This window comes from Antechinus flavipes, chromosome 1 (genome assembly GCF_016432865.1).
Source record: "Antechinus flavipes isolate AdamAnt ecotype Samford, QLD, Australia chromosome 1, AdamAnt_v2, whole genome shotgun sequence".
NCBI lineage: Eukaryota > Metazoa > Chordata > Mammalia > Dasyuromorphia > Dasyuridae > Antechinus > Antechinus flavipes.
The window spans coordinates 340,919,262-340,944,423 of NC_067398.1; the positions used below are offsets into that span (position 1 = coordinate 340,919,262).

General features: G+C 37.4%; 1 protein-coding gene across 2 annotated transcripts; it reads right to left on the reverse strand.

Annotated features, from left to right (window-relative positions):
- Nucleotides 1-1,564: 1,564 nt before the first annotated feature.
- LOC127543369 (zinc finger and SCAN domain-containing protein 12-like) lies at nt 1,565-23,285 on the reverse strand. 2 transcript variants are annotated; one of them, XM_051969397.1, is made up of 4 exons: nt 18,528-23,285; nt 17,430-17,940; nt 14,435-14,582; nt 1,565-7,316 (listed from the first exon to the last, which is right to left on the reverse strand). In XM_051969397.1, exons 2-4 carry the CDS (start codon nt 17,850-17,852, stop codon nt 6,403-6,405), a joined length of 1,485 nt encoding a protein of 494 aa, XP_051825357.1. In that variant the 5' UTR covers nt 17,853-17,940; nt 18,528-23,285; the 3' UTR covers nt 1,565-6,402. The 2 variants fall into 2 exon arrangements, with proteins under 2 accessions (XP_051825357.1, XP_051825358.1); XM_051969398.1 differs by lacking the exon at nt 18,528-23,285 and having other exon boundaries at nt 17,430-18,496.
- Nucleotides 23,286-25,162: the final 1,877 nt, after the last annotated feature.

The following is a 25,162-nucleotide window of genomic DNA, read 5'->3' on the forward strand; positions in this document are numbered from 1 at the left end:
TATCTTCTAAGTTGGGAAAGGAAGCGGGGACATTCAAGAATCCATCATCAAAAACAAATCATCCTAAATTTAAACAGAGTAACCTTTTTTGGAAAGAGTCGATAAGGGAAGTCTTGTGAACGGTTTATCTAGATTTCAACAAATTATTTGTTAATTTCTCAGAGCTCCTTCTGGTTACTATACAACAGTGTGGACTAGATGACAAAACAATTAGGTAGATTCAGAACTGGTTAAATAATGAGATGCAAAGCTTTATGATCCATAAACAGGGGGAAAACAATCATTCAGAGGACATCTGCAAATCTTCTGAATCATATAGTTATTCTTGTTTGGAAGAAGGTTGCTATAGGGTTAATACCAGGCAAGGCACATAGAACATATTCTTTAAGAGGAGACTCTCGCCGACCAGTCCCCCTTTTAAATGTATGAAAACAAGACTTCAGAAGGTCAAGGAGATGGTCTTTTACCTGACCAACAAGAGACACACAAAAATTTTGTTTTTTTTTTTTTTGATTAGTAGGGGATTAACATGATCAGATATGTACCTAAAAATGATGAAAGAAAAGGTTACTACAATCCTTTTTGTTTCATACCTCTCTCAATTACAGAAACAGATAACATTTGTGTGTGTGTTAAGTTCTGCATGAGCAAGATTAATAATGGATAACAACTTAGGGAAAAAAATCTTTCTAATGAATTTTTCTGGTAAGTATTGCAAGATTCATAAGCAACCAACAGAAATATATAAGATCAAAAAGATATTCCTCAAAAGATCAATCAGTGGTTTTCAAAGTGTAGTCCAGGGAACTTTGGGGTTCTTAACATTCTTTCAGAGGGTCCATGAAGTCAAAACTATTTTCATAATACTGAAATATTTAAATTCCTCACATAGTAAATATCAATACGTAAAATTAAGTTTCTTTGGAAGCCCTCAATTTTGATGTATAAAGGGGTCAAAGCCCAAAAAGAATTATTGAAAAGTGAACCAAGAATTATTCTCAGAATAAGAATAGGAAACTATGAACTATAAAGAATAATTCTCCCAGTCACTAAAAAAAAGATATGCAAATCAAAATGACTGAGATTTCACATCACAAACAGCAAGGAAAATAACAAAAAGATGGGAACAGTCCATGTTGGAAGAGTATCTTCCATCTTCCTTGCCTGGAATGTTACTGCTCTCCATCTACCCCTTTTAGCTTCCTTAGATACCTTCAAGTCCTGGGTAAAATCCCACTTTCTAAAAGAATCCTTTCCCAACCCTCCTTAATGCGAGTGACTTCCCGAAACTAACTATGCCCAATTTATTCTGTATCTATCTTTTTTTGTACATAAAATTTTGCATGTTGTCTCCCCCATTAGATTGTGAGGATCCTTGAGAGCAAGGACTTTGCACAGTGTCTGGCAAATTCTTAATAGATACCTAGCGACAGCTGAATGACTGCCAAAGAAGTGAAAACAATACATGTCTGTCTACTAAGGAATAGCTAAACAAATTGTGGTATTGGAATGTTATGAAAAAGTACAATGCTGTAAAAAACAATTATAACAGAGACACAGCTGGGAAATTTTTCATAAGTATGTTTATTTTGATGTCCCCTCCCAAAGTAATCTCCCCACACTCTGAGATAATTATAGACCATACACATCTGTTAAACCCAAGACAGAATTTACATTGTTATCAATTAATCATTCATAGCTATAAAGGGTTTTTTAAGATTTACCTGTTGAAGTTTTGTTTCTGGGTTGGTGTATATATCAAAAATCCATAAAGAAGGCTTTCTCCTGCAGAAATTCTTATAATAGCTGTGAGAGCTCCAAATGTCCATTTTTAGAGGAAAATATTAAATAGTATATGAAATTTAACAAAAGAGTACAATAAATCTTGGGATGAAGTCCAATTTCCTTTATTTTTTTAAAAAATCATAATGAAACTCTGTCTTTTCTCATCTTAGGTAAAAACTGTGCAATTCAAACTGGTGTTTCTTGAAGGTGAGTTTTTTCTATTTATTTGCTTGTCATATTACTCCTGTAGTTCTATAATTTACAATAGGTCTATCTAAGTTTTGTCTGGAACTGGTTCTTGTTAGAATCCAGTGGATTGTGGTGAAATGCAGTTTATTTGACATCCAAGAATTCTAAGAAATTTTCATACCTATTTTCTTCATAATTTTGAAGACTACAATTGAAAGATCAGCAGATTCTATGGCCCCACTCTCCCATATATGTCAATTGTTACACATTGCTGGGTAAAGTTAAACCTTAACTGCACGCACTTCTAGTTAGAACTAGTTACAGAAGCTCTCCCACAAACTTGCTGATACAACACAGATAGAATTCCACCTTCCTCATCCTGAGTGGCCTTCCTAGTTAATTTTTAGAACCCATGTTCCCTAACCCTAACACCTTATCAGCAATGTAACACAGCCAAAGCAAGTATTTGTCTAGAAATTCCATGTAAATCCAGCATCCTAAATGTGCGATGACTTTGAACATGGCCCAAATCCCTCTGCTTGTCTGGGCAATCACCCACCACGTAACCCTACTGTAGTTCAAGATGGAAGTGAGGGAACCAGCCAGCCCCCAGGGGACTCTAGTCCTGACTGAAGGCTTTTCTGCTGAACTTTGCAGCATCATAAACCACTTTGAGGGATCTTTTTTTAATCCATTTACCACAACTCTACCCTAAATTTCCATGACAATGATTTTTGAATTACTTAAGCTCCATTCTTCTCCAGTTCTGCACCTATTTGTAAAGTTGTAAATAAGTGTCATAAGACAAGAGCAAATGCTTCTGATTTTCAAAAAAGGAGATGAGACTGAAGTCTGCAAAAACAGGACAAATAGTTTGAATTTTTTTCCTAACAATATGCCAAGACACTATTAAAGAGATAATTCACAAACACTGACAACTAGAGAGTACTAAAAGGCAGCATAGCTTTATCAAGAATAAATAATAGAATTTTGCCAGCCTAACTTCACTACTTCTACTGAAAGTAATTAGACTGGCAGATCAGGAGAATGATGTAGATGCAATTTGTTAGAATTGCTAGATTTGAACAAAGCAGTTAGCAAAGGTTCTCATGTTATCTTTCAGAACAAGATGGAGAGGTATGGACTATGTAATAGTATGGTTACTGAACAGATCCAAAAAATAGTCACCAATGGAAGATCAATCTGAAAGGACTGTCCCAGCTATCTGTCCTTGACCCTAAGCTCAACATTTTGTCAGTAGCTTAAAAGGCGGCAAAGAAGGCATATTTGGCAAATTTGTAGTTGGCAAAAGGTTCAGAAAAACATTTAACCGGTTGAGAGACAAACTTAAGTTTACAAAAAGACCTTTGACAAGATAACATAATAGTCCAAGTCAAATAAGATGAGACTTCATACGGGTCAAAGTAAAGGTCTACACTTTGTTCAAAACCATCAATTTCTCAAGTACATGACAGGGAAGCATCAGTTCACATACACAAAAATCTGAGATTCCAGTGGGCCACAAGTGCAGTAACTGTCAGCACAGTGACAGCAGTCTAAAAAGCAAGCTTTACTAACAAGATGAGTGCCGATCAAGAGAGTAAAGGTTCTAATGCCTTCAAATATGACCGGACCACATCTAGAGCATTATGTTCAACTCTAGGTACCAGCATAACTTTATCAAAGATCAAGAATGGAGTTATGCCAGCCCAAGCTCCTCTACTGAACCAAGTAGTCACAACAGGTTTTGAAGATACAATGTGGCCCAAACTGAGGAGGGCACCCAAAACAGAAAACTGGAGTACTAAGGAGATTCTGTTATAGTATAAGATAACTGTCTTCAAGTATCTAAAGGCCTATGAGATGAAAGGAGGATTAGATTTAATCGACTTAGTCTCAGGGGCAAAACCAAAACTAAGGAAGATCTGCAGAGAAATTTACATTTTATGTCAGTAATAATTTTGGGAAGTGCAAAAGTAGAAGGAGTTACCTCCAAAGGTAATGAATGAGTTTTCTCTCATGAGAGGTCCTCTATTGCAGTGAGAATTCTCAATTAAGTAAGGATGGGACTAATTTCTGAGGAATCTGACTTTTAGGTTCAGTGATTCTATGATTTCTCTAAGATTTATGGATTCCTTATAGCTCCCACTCTCTTATTTATATCTCACCTGTTTTCCTCAAAGAAAATCACATGTGTTGGGAGAAAGCCCAGTTGATTCAGTTTCTAAAAGATGCTTCATAACTCTTTACATCCAAGAACTAGATTAATAGAGCTAAATATAGGACAGCCTACCCACCAATCCTAAATCCCAAACCTTAGCTCTCCGGGTAGACTCCAAATGCCACTAACTCCTCCCCAGCAAAAACACTATGGTGGTTCCTAATTCCATAGCAACTCAGGATTTGGCCATAACCACCTCCTTTTTCCTTTGGTCGTATGCTCGATATTTTTATGTCCTGAACAGGTACTAATGATGTGGACTAATTGATCTAAGAAATATTTCTAAATCCAGAAACTGCTAATCATTCCATCACAGTAATATGATGTACTTCCCTGATAATAGAGGGATGCTTTCCTTATGTCCATTCCCCCACTCCCCTACTGAAAGTCCAGGATTTATCAGTTGCCATTGCAAACATGAGCTCCAATCATCACTGAGCAAGTTGAGCTCCACTAGTGTGGTTACCAAATTGTCCATCTCTCAATTCACAAGGCCATAACCTCCTAACTTTACCGACATGTAGCAGGAAGGATTGAACAATGGCAGGATTATGCCAGGATGACAACTCATGTTTTAAAAAATTAGATCTCAAGGGAAGACCTTCCATTGCAGGAATAAGGATAAGCTTTTATGGTAGGCAGTGGAAAGAACAAAAATATCGGTCAGCAAAAACACGTGTTTACAATACATACATGCATACAGCATACCCACACTCCTTTCCTCAGTAAAAATAGCTTTCGGGGCACTGACTTATCAAAGAAGAGGCACACAGTACAACCCCTTTCCAATACTGTGGTCTACAATGTGAAAAGTGAAAAGCTACTCAAGCCAAACCCATTGCAACAAGGAAAAATGGGACTTCCTATAGCAGGGAGCTGGATGCAACCTTCTCTACCTTCTCAGGGGAGGGCCCAACATTTTTATAGACTAAGTACCTATTCCAGGAAATAAGCCAGTGACTCCTCTTCCAAATTCTGGTCTTTCAGTACTGACCTGAAAGAAAACAGAAAATGCCTCAAACACCCTCTCCCTGAAGAAAGTAGAAAGGAAGCAAGTTGTCCCACTAGGCCAGAAAGACAAAAGGATGTGCTCCTCAGGACAAAAGGATTTCAAAGCCTGAGTTTAATTAAGTTTCAATATAATTTCTGGCTAAGATAAGGGGAGAGATGGGGGTATTAATAACTGAGATTAGAACTATTTAGTAAATTGAACATTTTTTCTATCTGACTCAAGGTCCAGTCCCCTCTTCTCAAACAAGAGTTAAAAATATTGTGAAACTCTACAGTTGTTCCTCTACAGTTCTCTGATCCAATAGCTTTCTGTCTGAACCATCTTAAAAAGATGCTGTCTTCAATTCATCTCAAAGGACTGACCTTCTTACACTGAACAGCCCAAGGAAGGGACTCTGGGCATCCAAATCTTTCCTAATCCCCTTAAGGACAACTCTCATTTTCTTGGCATATCAGCTCCACCTGTGAAATAGCAAAAATCATATACCCTCCCCTCCTAAAAGATAACTATTTACAAAAATAACAGTAAATACCTTACATGCCAAATATTAATAAGCTGTGTGTGTGTCTATTTCCTTTCTTTCCTGGCACACTAATAGCTCTTCCTCTTTGTCAGATCTCGTCAGAAACATGGAGACTATTTGTATTTATTCCCATGGGAAAAAGAATGTTAGAATCACTCTCATGTATAGTTCTGTTCCTCAAACATAGATGCCACTGGAAGTAGGAAAGGAGGTAAGGGATGATCACACCCAAGGGAAGAGTCACTGAAACTATCCAAATCACCCTGATGTCAATGACAAAAGACTACAAATACGGGAATTACTTAACAGTGGCTAAAGAAGCAAAGCAAATCAGCTGTATCCAATCCATAGTTTCTTGGAGTGACTAAACTCTAGCTCAAGACATTACATTCCCATTTATTTCACATTCCTTGAGTTTCCTAAAAAGTAAAGGGTGGAGGTAAATAATGTTTCCTCCATTCATTACTTAGATTAAGCTATCACAAAATAAACCTTATTTCTCATAGGCACATGGCACTCAGGCAAGGACCGAACACAATTAGACAAATATAGGTCCTGCCCTTGAGGAACTCATAATTAATTTATGGGATTATGATCCCAGTATATTTTTCCAAGACTTAACAAAAGTTACAAGTTGTCTAAAGATCTGTCATATTCAGAATATGCACAGGGTCAAAGTTTGGTGTGTACTCTTCGATGTGTCATAAGGCCAGACCAATGCCTGAAGGGTTTCCCACATTCTTTACATGAATAGGGCTTCTCTCCAGTATGAATTCTCTGATGTTGAGTAAGAGCTGAGCTTTGATTGAAAGCTCTCCCACATTCATTACACTCATACGGTTTCTCTCCAGTATGAATTCTCTGATGTTGAATAAGGGAAGAGGTCTGATTGAAGGCTTTCCCACATTCTCTACAATGATAGGGTTTGTCTCCAGTGTGAATTCTTTGATGCTGAATAAGGTCTGAGCTCCCCCGGAAGGCTTTCCCACATTCACTACATGAATAGGGTTTCTCTCCTGTATGAATTCTTTGATGTTTCCTAAGATCAGAACCCCGGCCAAATGCTTTCCCACACTGAGTACATTTGTGAGGTTTAACTCCCATATGACATTTCTGATGTTTTCGAAGTTCTGAGTTCTGCTTGAAGGTTTTCTCACATTCATTGCATTCAAAAGGTTTCTTGATAGTTTGATCTCTTTGATGTACACTAGAAGACAAATTCTGGCTAGAATTTTGGTCATTTGTATTAGATATATGGGGTTTCTCTCCTCTATGTTGTATAAGTAGGTCTGAGCTCAAATGGCAACTACTTAGACTTCCATCATATTCATCACCATTCTCTCCTAAAGGAGTTTTTTCAGAAGGAATAGTCACTAACATAATTCCATCCTGGGAAAAGGATTCATCTACTTTCTCCATTTTGTTTTCTTGCTGTTCATCTAAAGTGCTTTCACATTTATATGTTTCTCTAATCTTGGATCCCTTGGAAATATCCATTGGGAATCTTGCAGGTATCTTCTCCTTTGATTCTACTTCTTCAGAAAGTTCCTGTTTTAGAAATGACCACTTGGTACTAGTCTCAAAATCTGAAATGATCAAGAAAAAACACAAATGTCACATGTGCTGGGAAATAGAAACCTCCTTAAAGGAATACTAATTAGGGTCTGCATCTTTCCCAGGCCTTTATATACATTAACTGTTGCATTTATTAGAATTAATTTAATAAGAAGGAAGTATAATTATCTTTATTTTTACATATTAGGAAACTAAGAATAAGAGAGAGACACGGCAAAATCATGGACTTAGAATGGGATAGATCCTCAGAGGCTTCCTCTTTTACTGATAGAGGAGTGGAGCGGTGCTGATAGAAGAAAAAGTAGACAGGGAGAAAGAAGTCAGAAGCAAAACATTTTTGAGGAAGGACAAGGTGAATGAGAGAGAATAAAATATATGGAGGAAATAGAGGGAATATAGTTAGCAATCATGACTGTGAAATAATTTTTAAAATAAGTTTCTCTGAGAAAGGCTTCATTTTGCAAATATATAAACAAGTCAAAAATATAAAAATAAGAACCATCCCCCAAATGATAAAGGATCAAAAGATATGAACAGTGAAGTTTCAGATGAAGTAATCAAAGCTATATATAAAAATATGGGAAAATGTTATAAATCAATGCTCCTTAAACTATGGGTCATGACTCCAGATGGGTGTTATAATTGAATGTGGGAGTTGTGAAAGTATGATTTGTTATCAGTAAATATTTGATTTGTATACCTATTTTATATAAAATAAATGTTTATAAATAAATTATATATAAAATCTACATAGCGAAGATTGCATAAAAATTTCTCAGGCAAAAAGGGGAAGAAGTGGGTAGAGAGTGGAAAAAGTTCAAAAAGCCCTGCTCTAAATCATTATTTATTGCAGAAATGCAAATTAAACAATGAAATGCTATCTCACACCTATTAGAGTGGCTAATAAGATAGAAAATGAAAATGATAAATGTTGGAGTGGATATGGGAAAAATGAAACAATAGTGCACTATTAGTGGAGTTGTGAACTAATTCAACCATTTTACAGAGCAATTTGGAAGTCCAAAGGCTTATCAATTGGGGAATGTGGCATATGATTGTGATGCAATACTATTGAGCTATAAGAAATGAGGAGCGAGATGCTCTCAGAAAAACCTGGATTGACATGAACTGAAGCAGAGTGAAGTGAGTACACGTATTGTAAGATATTTTAACTATGAATGACTCAGTTATTCTTAGCAATACAATGATTTAATACAACTCTGAAGAATTTCTGATGAAAAATGCTATCCATCACTGATGAAGTCTTCTGTTTACTTTATTTTTCTTGGCGGGGAGGGGAGATTGATTTACAACATGATGACTAATATGGTAATATATTTTGCATGACTACACATGAATAACCTATACCAAATTGCTTGCTTTCTCAAGGAGGGGGTGGAGTGAGAGGGAGAGAATTTGGAATTCAAAATTTTAAAAGCAAATGTTGAAATTTGTTTTTGTAATTGGAGGAAAATAAAATATATATTTTTTAAAAAGTTAAAATTAGGAGAGGAAAATACATAATAATCATAACTGTGAATGGGATGAACTCACTCATAAAATCGAAGTGGACAGCAGAGTGAATTACCTATTTAGACAAAGAATGGTTTCAGAAAAACCTGGAAAGACTTACATGAACAGATACAAAGTGAAGGGAGCAGAACAAGAATACTGAACAGTAACAGCAACATTGTATGACAATCAATCATGAATGGTTTAGCTATTCTCAATAATATAACTCCAAAAGTAATGCAAAGGACTTATGCAGAAAAATGCCACCTATAGAGAAAGAACTAATGACACCTAATGCAGATGCTTTTTTAAGGCTTTATTTTTCTTTTTTTTTAAGGTATATATAAAAACAATTTTTAATATTTGTTTTTAAAATTTTGAGTTCCAGATTCTCTCCTTTCTTCCTTCCCATCTTCCCCCCACTGAGAATGCAAGCAATTCAATACAGGTTCTATCTTTCTAGTCAGCATGCTTTAATTTTCTTCAGGTTTGTTTTATCTATTTTCTTTCACAACATGATTAATATGTAAATGTTTTACTTGACTGCACATGTATAACCTATATCAAATTGTTTGCTTTCTCAATAAGAGAAAAGTCAAAAAAGGGAGAGAATTTAAAACTGAATTTTTTTTAAAAGGATGTAAAAATTGTTCTTACATGCCATTGGAAAAAAATAAAATATTAAGGCAAGAAAGTAGGGGGAATATATGCCTAATTTCCTATAAATCTAATCAAAAGGGCTTTAAGAAGGAAGAGAGAGAACATTTGTGTATTATCATCAAAAGAGAGATTCAGTGTAAGGAGAAGAAATACTCAGAATGTCACTCCTGCAGTGGCTACACTCTCCTTCTGTACCAAGCAGGTACAGTTCTGAATTGGCTAAAGCAAGGATCGTCCTGTCACCTAAAATCCATTTAGTCCTCCCTTGAATCTCTATCTTGATCTGTTAGCACCCATCCTTCAAGACTCATCTCAAATGTTTTCTCCTCCATGATGCCTCACCAATTCAATATCTTAGAAATCATTTCTCCTATTCCCAAAGCATTTGGTTTATACCCCTCCAAGTCACAGAACACGGACTAGTCGATATGGAGAGGCCAGATGACTGAGGATCATCTAGTACAATTTCCTTCTGAAAAAATGCAATCCCTGTATTCTACCTCCCTTTTTTATGGCTTTGCCCAGGCTATCCTCCAGGCCTGAAATGACTCTTCCTTTTCACATACTAAAATCTGCAACTTCCTTCAAGTCTACTCCCAACACTAAGCCCTTCCTGATATCTCCAGTACTTTCCTCATTTTTTGTATTTACTTTTTGGGTTTCATATTGGATGCTCTCAGTAGAATCCAAGCTTCATAAGGGATGGTATTGTTTTATTTTAAGCACAGGACCATTTTGTAAATATGACCAAAGTTTGTTGAATTAAATTAAATTCTCTCCAACAAATGTTTGCCCAATCCCTTCTTAAAGTACCCCATTAACAACTATCTTACTCTCCTCTGAGGTAGCTCATTCCAAAACTGGATAGCAATCCTCATTAGGAATTTCTTCTCTCATAATCAGCCTAAAAATTTAGCCTTTCTACAACTTTCACCTATTTGACTGAATTAACCTAATCCCTCTTTCATATAAGAAGTCTTCAAATATTAGAAAATTAGTGTCCATGGCCTCCTAAGTCTCCTTCTCTCCAGACTAAAGTTTCCTTTAACTGATTTCTCCTGTGGCATGCTTGTGAGTCTATTCAGAATCTTGATTCTTCAGCACTTTTTTAGACTTGCTCAATTTTATAAATGGTCTTCTTAAAATATGATATCCAGAAATAAACACAATACTCCATCCAGTATAGTCTGACCTGGACATTACAGAGTAAAACTATGAGCTCTTTCACTTTAGTCTAAACTTGTATTAATTCAGGGAGCAGGACTTTTCCTTTCTGTGCCACCACAGGTAAAATTTGGTGGCAAGGTCCTTTTGATCTTTGTTTAACAAATGCCATCAGCATCTCTCTGCGAGAAGAATGTTTTATTTTGACAGCAGTTCCCCAAAAGAAGGCAGAATTCCTTCCAAAACAAAGGATGGTGTTCTTCTGCAACAGATTTGCTAATGGGAGAGGAAGACTGGAAATTTGCCCCTCTGAACTCAAATTCATTTTCCCATGAAGGAAAGGAGCTTTCAGATCCCCTTGGGTTATACTAATTCAGTAGTTTGAGGATGAGGCTATTTTGGACCACAGTGAATTACTGTGAGCAGTAGGCATTCTACAGCCCCTTCCTCTGTGAGAAAGCAGTCTGGCCATTCTCAGGAGGAATGAACCAGAAACAGTGGAAAACTTGGTCTTGTGGGTCCTAGAATTTGGAAAGAAGAAGAATGCTAGAAAAGATGGAGGGTGCCTATTGGTAGGCTTAAGTTTCACAGGCCAGTCCTCCTAGACTGTTATCTGACTTTTGGTTACTTTGCTTACAATTAACCTAAGCTGCTAGCAAGTCTAGGGTGATGCATCCATTGGTAATGGCTTTATGATTAGAACCAGTATTCATATAAGCAACATTATCTAGATGGAAATTATCATTTTAAGAGATTACAGGGCAGCAGAACAAGCCTTGAGTCTAGAATCAGAGGCCCAGGGTTCAAAGATTAATTTTGTTACTACCTGTGTAGTGACCTTGAGCTAGTAAATTAACTTCTTGAGACTTCAGAGTCCTCATTTGTAAAATGAGAGGGTAGGATTATATCAGGGGTTCTTAATTTGGGGTTCATGAACTTAAAAATCAACTTTTTGATAACCATATTTTAATGTCACTGGTTTCCTTTGTAATCCTAAGTATTTCTTGGGTATTATTCAGAGAAAGGGCCTATAGTCAAAAGAGTTCACGGCACAAAAAATATTAAGAACCCCTATACTAGGTAGTATCTGAGGTCCTTTCAAGCTATGTATCTCTACTCTAATGAGTTTCTACTGAATTATGCTTTCAAAAATTTACATAGAATTTTTATTCAAAAAGCTAAGAATATAAATATTAACTAGAATTATTAATTGTGGTATCATTTTCATCATTAAGGCAAGATTTAATGAAACAGAGAGATATGTGAACTGTGCTTTTAATATTTCCAAAATACCTTTAGGTCCATCACTTCATGGTATTTGAATGGTTTCTCTTTCTTATTCCTGGAAGAACCAGGAAACTCTGTCACTAGATCAGATACATAGTAAGGTATAAGATCCACTGATAGGCTATTGCAATTATCCAGGTATAAGATGATAAGGGCCTACACTAGAGTGGTAGCAGTGTTAGAGAGGAGACACATTGAAAGATATTACAAACATTAAACTGACAGGCACTGGCAAGAAAACAGATGTACGTCGTGATGTAGTGAAGAGAAGAAACTCTAGGTTGTAAGTCTAAGGGATTGGAAGGATGCTATTGCTGTCTACGATAATAGGGAAGGTAAAGTAAGGGAAGGTTTAGGGGGAAAAATGAAGAGTTCCATTTTGAACATAATGAGCTTAAGATGTCTACTGTACATACAGTTTGAGACATCTGAAAGACAATGGGAGAGGAAAGATTGAAGTCAGCAGAAAATATGGGGAAGGATAGGCAGATATAGGAACCTTGAGCACAAAGATGGTAATTAAATCCATGCAAGTTGCTTAGCTCATCAAGAAGAAAAGAGAACTATGAATAGAACCTATGGTTAGAAATTTTACTTGAAAGAGGATCCAGCAATGAAGACTGAGAAGAAAGTCAGAAAAATAAGAGAATCAGGAGAGAATAATGTCTCAAAAATCTAGAGAGAAGATTATGAAGGACCAGAAAATGTTCAACAGTGTCAAAGGCCAAAGAGAGGTCAATAAGGATGAGGATTGAGAAAAGGACAGTGGAATTGGCAACTAAGAGATCATTAATAATTGGGAAAGAACAGTTTCAATGGACTGATAAGGATGAAAGCCAAATTTTAACCAGGTAAGGAAGTAAGATGAAAGGAGAGGCACCTATTGTAGATAGCCTTTTTGAGGAGTTCAGCTAGTCAGAAGAAATACAGGATGGTAATTACCAGGGATAGAAGGATCAACTGAGGGTTTGTTTTTTTTGTTGCTTTTTTATTGTTTTAAGATAAGGGAGACTTGTTTGTAGGCACTAGAGAATGAGCCTCTCCTAGAGTCTTCAAGATCAGTAATGATGATTGTATTTATTGGATGTGTTAGAGAATTCCTCAGCCCAATGATCATAATATCCTCCTGGGAATTAGTTCCTTCCTCCTTTAACTGAAGGCCAATAAATCTAGAGGTAGGGCTAAAAGATAAATACTTTAATTAGCACCAGGTGATGGGCAGTTCCCAGGTAGCTACTACTCCACAGAACTTTTGCACCGCTAGTGTGAATGCTTGCTGGGCCTTTTCAGGGCTGCACATCACCTCTGGCATCCACTTTTACCCAGCTCTCACCTATGGCTCTAAGAAGCTATAGCGTGTGTTGTGGTCACAATGTGGTAAACTATCAAGGCAGGTGGGCTAAATTAGGTTGAGGGTAACTAACAATCCCTCAAAACCCATGAAAGTGGCTGAAGCAAGTGCTATGGAGCACTGCATCCTGGATCATCACTATTTATCTCTGACTTTTGTTCTGCCACTGGACTTTGACAGGAAAAATGAGGCAACTTTGTGCAATTCTGCCTCACTTAAATTCAATTCACTCAAAAGTCAAGATATCACTCACTAAGTCATTGGTCTTCTTCAAAAAGGAAGGATGAACAAAACCACTCTCCCTCCTTCCATATCTTGACAAATACCAGGCACTCTTCTCTCCATTTAATCTAGCTCATCCTTGAATTGTTCCCATCATAACTTCACTATTATTCAAATGTTCCTGAATAATGGGTGGAAAAAAGTTAAATTGTGAAGGTCCATTAAAAATTTATGTTCCATAATCTCAACTAAACTCTCATTGCAGCAAGTCAATTCTTTTCTATTTCCCCTTAATCAATTCACTATCATCTGTCCTTACCCCACCACCACTTATCACCCTCTCTACAAAGAGCCTATTTCCCTAAATCAAGCTAGTCCACAAGGGCATCCACTTTCCCCTACAATTGCTCCCTTCACCTCATTCTCTCAAGAGAAGCAGGTACTTCTTCTTGTCAAGGCAAACCCCGCTATGTGAACAAGTGATTTCATTCCATCCTTTCTTTTCCAGCAGCTCATCCCCACTATTTATACTCAATGTTTCCTTGTCTATTAGTTGCTTTCTTCTCATATTAAAATCATACAGTCCTGAGATGACTGGTCTTTAAAATAAAAATCTTTTCATGGAATCATAGGCTTTAAATAAAAAGGGATTTGAAAGGCCATCTAAACCAATTCCTCACTTTAGATTAAAAAAACTGAGGCCTAAATAAGTTATATGACTTGCCTCAAATCACACTGATTGGAATTGACAAGTAGCATTTCAATGATGTCCTTTGATCTCAAATTCTATACATCACACTACCTCTTTTAATTAGTGAAGGCAAGAAACTCATGAGCCAGACTCTCTTCTAACCCATTTAAAAATAACTCCCTCTCCCATCACCACCTCTGCTCTCTCTTCTTCCCCTTATGATATTCAATCTTAATCCTCACCTCTTTCTTGTGGGAACTGGGCCTCTGGAGACCCACACTTGATCTGGGCATTCATAGGCTGAAGCTGGACATTCAGTGCATCCTGTGCTGCTCTTAAGGATGCCATCTTCTCCCAGGGCCCTGCCTCTTTCTGAGTACTTGATGCAACCTAAAGATAATGAGATATATTTGGCTTTGTAAAAGAATTATCATGGAAGCTAAAAAGAAAACATAGAAAGAAAGCACATTGCTTCAAAGATACCGAAAAATGGAGGAAGAACCAGAGTCTTGTTTGTCATATTCCAACTGGCTATATTAACAAAAATTATAAAACAGCCCAGGAGACACTTTTTCTTAATAAATAAATAATCTGCTGCCTTTCAGGAAAATGGCTGAGTTGGCACATGAAAGAATAAATCACTGGAAATTTTGTTACTGATACACAGGAAATCTCATGAAATTTGTGCTAATGTTACCATGATGTGGATATTTGAACAATAGATGATTTAGTGTTTAGTAAGATGAATGTACAAGAAAATGGCAAACAGTTGTGAATAAATCCCTATTAATATTTATCCATTTTTGCCAATTAAAAATAAATGTGGGGCCATTTAAAAACCTACTAAATCCACAATATTATTTAAACTTTTGGAAATTATGAGAAGCTGTTATCACAAAACCGTTGTTCTTTTTCTAAATATATTTTATCTTCTCCCCAATATTTAATTATTAAAAATTTTTAATTTTAAAATATTTTTGAACATTTTTCTTAGTTTTAAGTTCCAAATTCTATCGCTCTCTCCCTCCCCGCTTCCTCTTCAGTAAGCAATCAGATACAAGTTATACATAAAAGAACTGTTCTTAAGCACAAAGCCTAACTGTAAAATGTTAGGAAGGATTTTGAGTATAAAACATGCTAGTTGAATAAGTTGGGAAATCTGATTATCTCTTTTGTTATTGTGTTGGAAAATAACAGATTTAGAGCTGAAAGGAATCTTAAGATTTATCTGATCCAACCTTTCATTTTATAGAAAACTGAGGCCCAGAGAAGTTAAAAGGCTTGCTCTAATAAGAATAAAAGCATGATTCATGCCAAAGTCCTCTCAATTCAAATTCAGCACACTTTATACTCTACCAGTCTCCCTCCCACTCCATGCTTATTTTCAATCTACATTTTCAGTATCTCATTTGATCCCTTCTCTTTGGTTTCCATAACTTCACACTATCCTTGCTCTCCTCTATCACTGCTGACTCCTCTATATACTTTTATGGTTCTTTTCTATATGCTTATAAATAGGCCTTTCCTAATATTCAGTTCTTTGCTCGCTACTCTTCATTTTCTATACTTTTCCACAGATTTCTCATTCTCTTTTAGGTAAACTTGTGAATTAAGTCAACCAGGTCAAAAAACTCAGTCGTCCTTTATTTTCTCCCTAATATTCCATATCTAGTCATTCAACAAGTTCAATTGATTTTGTCTATCCACATCACTTTACACAGTTCCTCACAGAAAGAAAATGTTTAATTAATGTTCATTGACTGACTACTGATATTGCTTCCTAAAATGATCTCCCTGCAATCCAGACCTTTTTAACAAAAAAAGTCAATACACAACCAAAATAACCTTATTAAAACTATTTTTATTACATATTTTTATTCAAAAACAAATTAAAAACCACAAGTATCCTTCACTGCTCTTCCAATAATCCTGAAAAAAAATTCAAATTCCTTAACCTGCCTTGTTAGATAGATCCTGTTCCCGTTTCTAGTCTCATCTCAAACTATTAGCTTATAGCAATCCTCCATTCCAAACTAGTCGATCATTCCCTAAATACTTGAATTGGTTCACCAGGACTAATATAGTTATATATATCTCCTGCCTCTCTCCTGGCCTGCAATCACTTAATAGATATTTCTAATGAATGACCTGGGGCTTCCCAAGCTCAAAAGTCCCCAACCAAACAAATAAATTCTTCTCACCCCCAAAGACATTTCTTTCCGAAGAATCTTAACAACAGCTCTATTCATCTTATTCTCTGGCATAAAAAAGCTTCCAGTAGTCTCTGACCTATTCTAACATTAAACGACCACTTCCTTGCCCTAAATGCTTGTTCTGACCATCAATTACTTCTTTCGTACTCACACCTGGAATATACTAACTTCCTACTATCTATCTTTTGAATTTCTTCCAATCACCCTTTTCCAGTTTATAGCTCAAGGGCTACCTCCCCCTTACTCCCAAAAATCTTTCTAAATATTGAACCCCTCCACCACCACCAGCCGGAAGCAAGCACTTCCTCTTCTGAACTCTTCATAACATTTTGTACCTCTTTGTTGTTCAGTGATTTCAGCCACATCTGACTCTTCTTGACTCCATCTGGGATTTTCTTGGCAAAGATATACAATGGTTTGCCATTTCCTTCTCCAGCTCATTTCACAGATGAGGAAATTGAGGCAAACAGGAGTAAGTGACTTACCCAGGGTGACACAGCTACTAAATGTCTGAGGTCATATTGAACTCAGATCTTCCTGATACTGGGGGCAGTAGATAGAGGGAGTTAGTTTTCTGAATTCAAATCTGGCCTCACATCATATCTTTTTTGTAGTCTTCACAATTACACTGATATAACTATATATAACTCAAAAAATATTTATTGAATAATTCTGCAAACATGTTCTCTATAATTCCCTACCATTAGGAGGAAATTCTTACATCTCATATCTTCCAAGAGCAATTGAGCAGCTGGCAATGAGAGACTGGAATTTACTCACTTTCTTTTCCTAACTATTCCCTCTGTCAACAAATCAAATCAACATTTATTGCATGCCTATCATGTACACAGCACGGTACTAAGCACAATCCTGAGGCAGAACAATAAAAGGGAACTGTGGCACAACAACAGAGGCAGGCAAAAAGCAAAACAAAATAGCACCGACTGCTCTCAAAAATCTCTCTAACAGAGGAGACAAAAAGAACCCTCTTTTCCCATGATAAATTACACTTGACCCTTCCTACCTGTTGTCCTGGTTCAAGAAGTTCTCTCTCCAAATCTTCCAGCACAATTACCACCTCCTCTCCACTCTCTGGATGCTGATCTCTCACCCAGGTCTGCAGATCCTCCGGCAAAATAGTCAGGAACTGTTCTAGGACCAGCAGCTCTAGAATCTGCTCCTTTGTGTGTATCTCTGGTCTTAGCCACTGATGGCAAAGTTCCCAGAGTTTGTTCAGAGCCTCTCGGGGTCCAGGTGTGTCATAATAGCCAAACTGTCTGAATCTCAGGCGGAACATCTCCTGGGTGGAAGGGCTGTTCCTTTGGTGGCTACCTTTCTCCCCCCATAGATAATCCTCTTCTTCTTCCATGTTTACTACCTGAAATCTCTCTTTTACTGTTGGATTCTGGGGATCTAGGGCTACAGCCTCTCTAGATTCCACAGCCATTTGAGTTCGTTCAAGTAAAGAAAAACAAAACTCCACAAGGGTCTACTCCTCAAAGATGTTCTCCTAAGGATGCTCTTCAAGGACACCCCTAAAGTATAAAAAAACAAAGTTAACAATGAATTATTGAAATAAACAATTCTATTAGAGGATTTACACAAGTTAAAGAGGGTCATTCTGAAAATTCATTCAATGAACCTAAAATGTGACAGAAAGGAAAAAAAAAAAAAAACACTAACGAATTAACCAAATGATTCCTAAGAAAATTTCAGATAGCTGGGAAAATAGAAATTAACAGAGTTCACACGCCCCCTGGAGGCGCGAGAGAGCACTAAAGTGGGACCCCAGAGTCCGAGTAATGCCATAGAGCATGCGCACACACCCAGACTCTTCTCCCGCCCCCCAGGAATGCAAAATCTCTTCACCCAACCGCACCCCGCCAAGTCTCCCCAACCTCCCTCACCACAACTCCATCACCCTTTCCTCCTATTCCAACGCCAGAGAACAAAAAACTCAACTGCCAAAATTATAGGCCTAAGGTGTGAGGATTCTCAAGTGACGCAAGGACTTGCAGCCATCAACACAATCTCTTAGGTCTCTCCTTCCCCGCCTGAGGCAGAAGCGAGTTAGTTATTCCCCAACCCCGCCCCTCCGCCCTCCGTCCGACCCTGTCCGCACCTCCACTTCCAGATTACATTTCCCGGAACCTCCGGGCCGGGTTTCCGCCCTTTCCGGGGTGATTGAGGCCGACGGACCACTGTCAAGCGGTTGCTATAGAGACAGGGTTGAAGGACACGTGACTCCGAAAAAGAAACAAGTGTCTTCTCCGCAAAGGCCTGGGGTTAAATTTAAAAGATCAGTCTACATAAGCGTGCAGGAGGCAAGGCTGTCCTCTGGCTTCGATGGGTGAGGGAGCTAAAAGCACAGAGTCCAGCAAAGAAAGGAAGTTGGTGTTAGGTCTCTCGAGAACTTCGCCGCTCGGATTTTTGGGAAATGCAGTCCGGAAAATGGACGTCCCTTAGGTCCTGGTGGCCTCTGGGAATTGTAGTCCAAAGACAACTTGTACACTCTTCCGTGACATCCTGCTCAACAGCAGGAGAAGCGCGCTCATGTCTTTCTCCCTTTAACGGAATCCGACTGGCAGGACTCTTAAATGTTTAATTGAGTTTGCTCTTTAACCTAGATATTCGGGCCCCTTCTACCTTTTTCTCTTTTCGAACCTTCTCCTCTCTCCTCTTTACCTTCTTGCCCTTAGGGAAGATGGCGGTGGGGATGAAGTCTAGAAATTCCAGGATGGAGTTTGGCGCCGGGAAATCGGGCAGGTCCCGCGCCGGTGACGTCATCACGGAGTTGTAGCAAGGGGAGTGGGGCGGAGATGGGAAAACGGGGACCATCGGGGTCGGCCTGGCTCTGAGCAAGGCGGAGGAGAGGCAGCCAACTGGCGGGAAACGACCCTCCGTTCCGCTCTGCCCAAGTCCCGTAGGCGCGGGAGCAAAGGTCCGGTTCATTGTTGGGACCCGACCAGGCCTGCCGGTCCTCCGTCTTTCTACAGGCTTTGGGGGCTGGTGGTCATCCCACACCGACCTCTTCAGTGCCCGGGTATCGCTGTAATCCCGTTCTTTTTTGTCTGCACCCAACCCCACACACACACACACTCAGGAGCAGACAGCTTTCTTACCTATTACGTTTCGAAACTCAGCAATAACAATAGCAGGTGGTTCAGGTTTGCCAAGAAAATCCCTTGTAAACAGTGTCTCATATATCCCGCATTCCTACCGTGGAAGGACTGCTATTGCCCCATTTAACGGATGCTAAAATGACAGCCCAACGAGACTTACATGAACTGATGCTAAGTGAAATGAGCAGAACCAGGAGATCATTATACACTTCGACAACGATATTGTATGAGGACATATTTTGATGGAAGGGGATTTCTTTGACAAAGAGACCTAACTGAGTTTCAATTGATAAATGATGGACAGAAGCAGCTACACCCAAAGAAAGAACACTGGGAAACGAATGTGAACTATCTGCATTTTTGTTTTTCTTCCCGGGTTATTTATACCTTCTGAATCCAATTCTCCCTGTGCAACAAGAGAACTGTTCGGTTCTGCAAACATATATTGTATCTAGGATATACTGCAACATATCCAACATATATAGGACTGCTTGCCATCTAGGGGAGGGAAGGGAGGGAGGGAGGGGAAAAATCGGAACAGAAACGAGTGCAAGGGATAATGTTGTTAAAAAAATTACCCTGGCATGGATTCTGTCAATATAAAGTAAATATTAAATAAAAATTAAAAAAAAAAAATGACAGCCCAAGAAGTGACTGGGGCTGGATCTGCACTCAGACTCTCCCGACTGTGGGCGCTGTACTGCTCCTCACCCCACGGAGAGTTATTGGGGAATACCAGCTTTTCCACACTGTTTACTTTTTTTTATGGATTCTTTCCCACCTGCTTTCCAAATAGATTTCGCTGTATTGTTACTTGATGGAGCCCAGAATTGTACAGATATTAGAGCCCCATAGATAGGGAAAATTTATCGGGCTTCTTTAATGACATCAAACGTCTTGAAATGAAAGGCCATCTTTTAGTTTAGCTTAGTTTTATTAGTGTTGCGGTCCCGCTTCAAATTTTGGAACCCCAGAGTTTACCACGAATAAAGAATGATTTATCAGTGGTAAGATTAATATTGACTTGATTTCAAAGGTACCTTCCAAGCTCCAAATTAACATAAATGTAATATAATGTAAATTTGTGTTCTTGAGTCTAACAAATACTGTAACCTAGATTTACAATTAGGCCTAATTTTTGGGATCTTTTCCTCATCTTGTTTGTTCCACTCATCTACTTAAACATTTTTTAGTTTTGATGATTATTGTCCTGCAATAAAACTGGAGGTTTGAAAGGGCGGCTAGTCCTTCATTCCTTCCTTTTTTCTGTTGTTTTCTTTAGGATTATATTGATTTTTTCTTGCCCTTGGGTTAAAAGATAGGGAGATAGATCAGTAAAACAGATTAGAGAAGGGAAACAATGGTACTTAATAATCAGGGTTCAGTAAAGTGGAAAACAAATTACTTACGAAAGAATTCTATCTGATAAAAACTACTGGGAAAAATGGAAAGCAGTCTGGCAGAAATGAGGTTTAGATCAACACTGTATTCCACAATATTATTTAAATAAATATGTGACTTTAATATTAAAAACTGTATCACAAAAATTAAAAGAGAAGCAGATCATATGCTTCTCAAATATATTCAACCTTCCAGTACTGGATGCATCTTCACTTACCCTTGACTCACTAGTAGAGATGACAAAGAATATTTCTTGCTCCCCATTGCCATTTCCAGGTTCTCCTCCTAGCTCTATCATTCCAGCCTCCCCCTTTGGGGTTCATGCTATTCATATCAACTACCCAATCAAAATCCTGGCAGTTGTTGTCTGCCCACCTCCAGGTCACACTTTTGATTTTTTGGTGTTATTTTCATTTACATTGTTGTAGTCATTGTGTATAATGTCTTTTTTAGCTCTTCTGACTTCTACATCTGTTCATGTAGTTCTTTCCATGTTAATTAGACACATCATTTCTCGAGCAGAGTAGTATTCCATTCATTTATGTTCCATAATTTGTTTATAATTATTCCTGAACTGATGAGTATCTACTTTATTTCTAACTCCTGGCTCTCACAAAAGGTGCTATGATAAAGATTTTACAGTATATAGAGACTTTTTTCTTGTCAATAGCTTCCTTGGGGGATAAGCCCATTAATAATATTTCTGGTTCCATTAGTTATTTTATTGGTATAATTCCAGATTATTTTCCAAAATAATTGAAATATTTCACAGTTCCATCAACAACATATTAGTGAGCCTATGAAGGATTGTTTTGATTTTCATTTCTCTTATTACTGGTAATTGGGACCATTTTTTCATGCAGTTTTAAATACACTGCAGGGTTTTTTTTTCTTTTTTCTTTCTTTTTTTTTTTTTTTTTTTGAGAGACAATGAGATTAAAGAATGAGACCCTGGAAGATTTGGTGTGACACCTTATCTTTATAAAAATAAGACCTTGATCTTTTGCAGAAGGGTGAGGAATAGGGTTTAGGATTAGCCAAAACTATGGACCTATGCCCAGTACCCATTTCTCCTACCACTAATTGATGTGGATAAAACAAAAAGGTCTGAGAGTTGAAAGAGGGAGGAGCCAACCCTGCTAGAAATTCAATTGTGGAGGATACTTAAGAAGAGAGATCATTACCGGGAAAGAACTCAACCCTTGAGAGTTCATTATCATCTTTTCCCTTATTCATTTTGTGACATGAAGCAAGGCTAAGAAGATTTGTCTCTCTTCTCCTTCATTGATAATGGTTTGAGATCCAACCCCAAAGGAAACCACAATCAGAGAGGAAGGAGTCAGAAAGAGAGTGATAGGGAAAATAAGGGAAAGACTAGAAATACCAAACATTTCAGGAAGAAGGAAATTCAAAGACCTTGAACATAAACCGATAAATCAGCAAGAAATACAATAACAACAGAAGAAAATGTGGGGTCCCAAGCTAGTAAATGAGTGCAGGCATTTCTGTGCATACAAGGTGCAAAATAAAATAATCCCACCCTTGATGAGACTACAGACCCTGTAGAATTTGAAGAGAATGTGAAGCTATAACACACTATTCCTGAGTTGTTTAAAAAAGAAATGAGAATTATAAAAGTAGAATGTATGTCCTGCACAGCAAAACTAATGATAACAAAAGAAGAAATTGAATCTTCAACCTATGGTCCTTGAATGTAATAACTGCTAGATCTTGTGTAATCCTTATTGTAGCTCCAAGATATTTAAATTTTTTTTTCCTTGTTATTTCCACCTGGTAGATGCAGTAATGAGGGGCAGGAACCCTGTTGGCTGTGGGCATTTGTAGGAGAGCAGAATCTCTGATTTCAATTCTGGGCCGCTATTGTTTGAAGCCACTGGAAAGATCATAGGAAGCAAGTTCACTTGTGGGACAGTATGGCTAGGAACCCTAGCCATGGTTTAGGAATGGACAGGAGAGCACAAGATTGGGCCCCAAGACAGACCTCAAAAAACAACAGTAAAAAGGACCTGAGGCTTGAAGTATTACACTAATAGCTGCTAAAAACAAATAAAATTTTAAAAAATAAAATGAATAAGCAAAGGAGAAAGAATCCAACCATAGATAGTATGGAGATAAAGCAGCCCTGGGTTCATATTTAGAGAAAGATAACGGAGCTTAAAAAGTCACTCCTTTTTCAATGAAATAAATGGTCCCAATCACAAAAAGAGTTCTTGGGGAAATTTTAAAAGAACTTTAAAAATCAAATGAGAGAGATCAAGAAAATTTAAAAAACAACTGATCTACAGAATAGAGTGAGTAAAAATAATATGAGAATAGTTGGATTATCTGAAAATTATGATTAAAAAATATCTTGACACAATATTACAAGAAATTATCAAGGAAAATTTCCCCCAAGTTCTAAAACAAGAAGGCAAAGGGAAAATAGGGGAAAAAAATCCACTGATCTCAATCTGAAAGAAATTCTTGAAGAAAAATTTACAGAAATATAATAGCTAAGTTTCAAAGCCCCTAGGTTAAAAACAAAATATTGGAAATAAAAAGGAAAAAAAATTAAATATCATGGAGCCACAATAAGGATTACACAAGCCCTAGCAGCTATTACATTGAAGGGTCATAGGTCTTAGAATACTATATTTCATAAAGCAAAAGAGTTGGGGTTACAAAGGTAATCTAGGAAAGTTAAGTATAATCCTGCGTAAAAAAACATAGGACACAAGATGGACATTCAGTAGTAAAAAAAATTTGAAACATTTTTAGAAAGAAAACAACTGAAGAGATGATTTGCCTTTCAGACACCCCCAAACAATAGAAATATAAGAGGAACAAATAAATGTGCCAGCAAGAACAGTAATAGCAAGAGTAGGATGGCAAAAAGACCAAAGAGACTTCTTCCTAAATGCACAAAAGGAAACACAGTTGAAGATGGACGTGTGGTAGAGAGGTAACAGTGAAGAGGAGAACAAGGGATATTATGAACAAAACCTAGCAACACCCCACCTACAAATGAATCAATGATTTTTTATGGGCCTACATTAAAACATGGGAAAATACATTTAGGTCAGGGCAGAGATGGAACAAGGGAAGAGAGAAGAGTGAGTGTTGTATTAGTATCACATCAAAGTCTAGCAATGAGGAAAAGGGAACTCTGTAGTCTCAGAAACAAAAGAGACTACAAAGGGAGTGAGTGAGAAAAAGGGGGAAAAGGTTAAAAGGAAGAAAGGAAAGAGGACTTATTTGGAGGTGAGGGAGATTCAATTGATGAATGTGTCTATGAATGAAGAGAGATGATAAATGGAAATCAGTACTTTGTGCTGCATGAGGTCTGGAGAGATTGGTGCTTGAAAAGTTCACTTGTTCTGGGAGGCAGGGAGTTTGAATGGATGAAGGCACTTAGCTTCTGGAGGTGTAGGAGAGCAGGGATATACAAAGATTTCCAAACATATATAGGAAATAAAGGTCAAGAAAGGCTATAGATTAGTAATGGGCTATATAATCAGGAAGACTGGAGGAGCTTTTCCATAAGGCAATATCGTCTCTGACACCTGCAATAATTAGCACAATGGAAAAGAGAATTGAATGGGGTAATCCCTACCAAGCAGTGACAGAAAGTCTAAAATAGCTATCTTGGAAGCTTTGACTGCATGGAGAATAGAGAAAATAGCTTAGATAGAGGCATCATGAATCAGACAATGAGAGTCTAGAGTAAATAAAAAGAGAAAATGGATGATGAAGAGAGTGAGAAAAATGTTTTTTGGAAAGAGACACAAAAATGAAATTTAAAAACTAAGGACTAGAATGGGCTAAAGTTGAGGAAAGGAAGAGAGAGCATCAAACAAGAAAAATCAATCGGTGATGAGGGGAAATAGAACCAGTGGGCACAGGGTTACTTTAAAGTAATTGAATAAATATAATACAGCAGAAAAGGAAACTGTTCATCTATAAACTTCTGTACAGAAAACATTAATGCATTTAGAAGAAGGGAAGTGATCAAATAGAGGAAAAAATATCTTTGTATCATGTTTTTCTGATAAGGATTTGGTATCCAAGATATATAAGCAATTAATATATAATTTATTATATTAGGGAAATCATTGTCCAATAGATAAATGGTCAAAGGATATCAACAAACAGCACTCAAAAGAATTGCAAATTATTTACTACCACATGAAAAAATGTTCTAAATCACTAATAAGAGATTTGCAAATCAAAACAA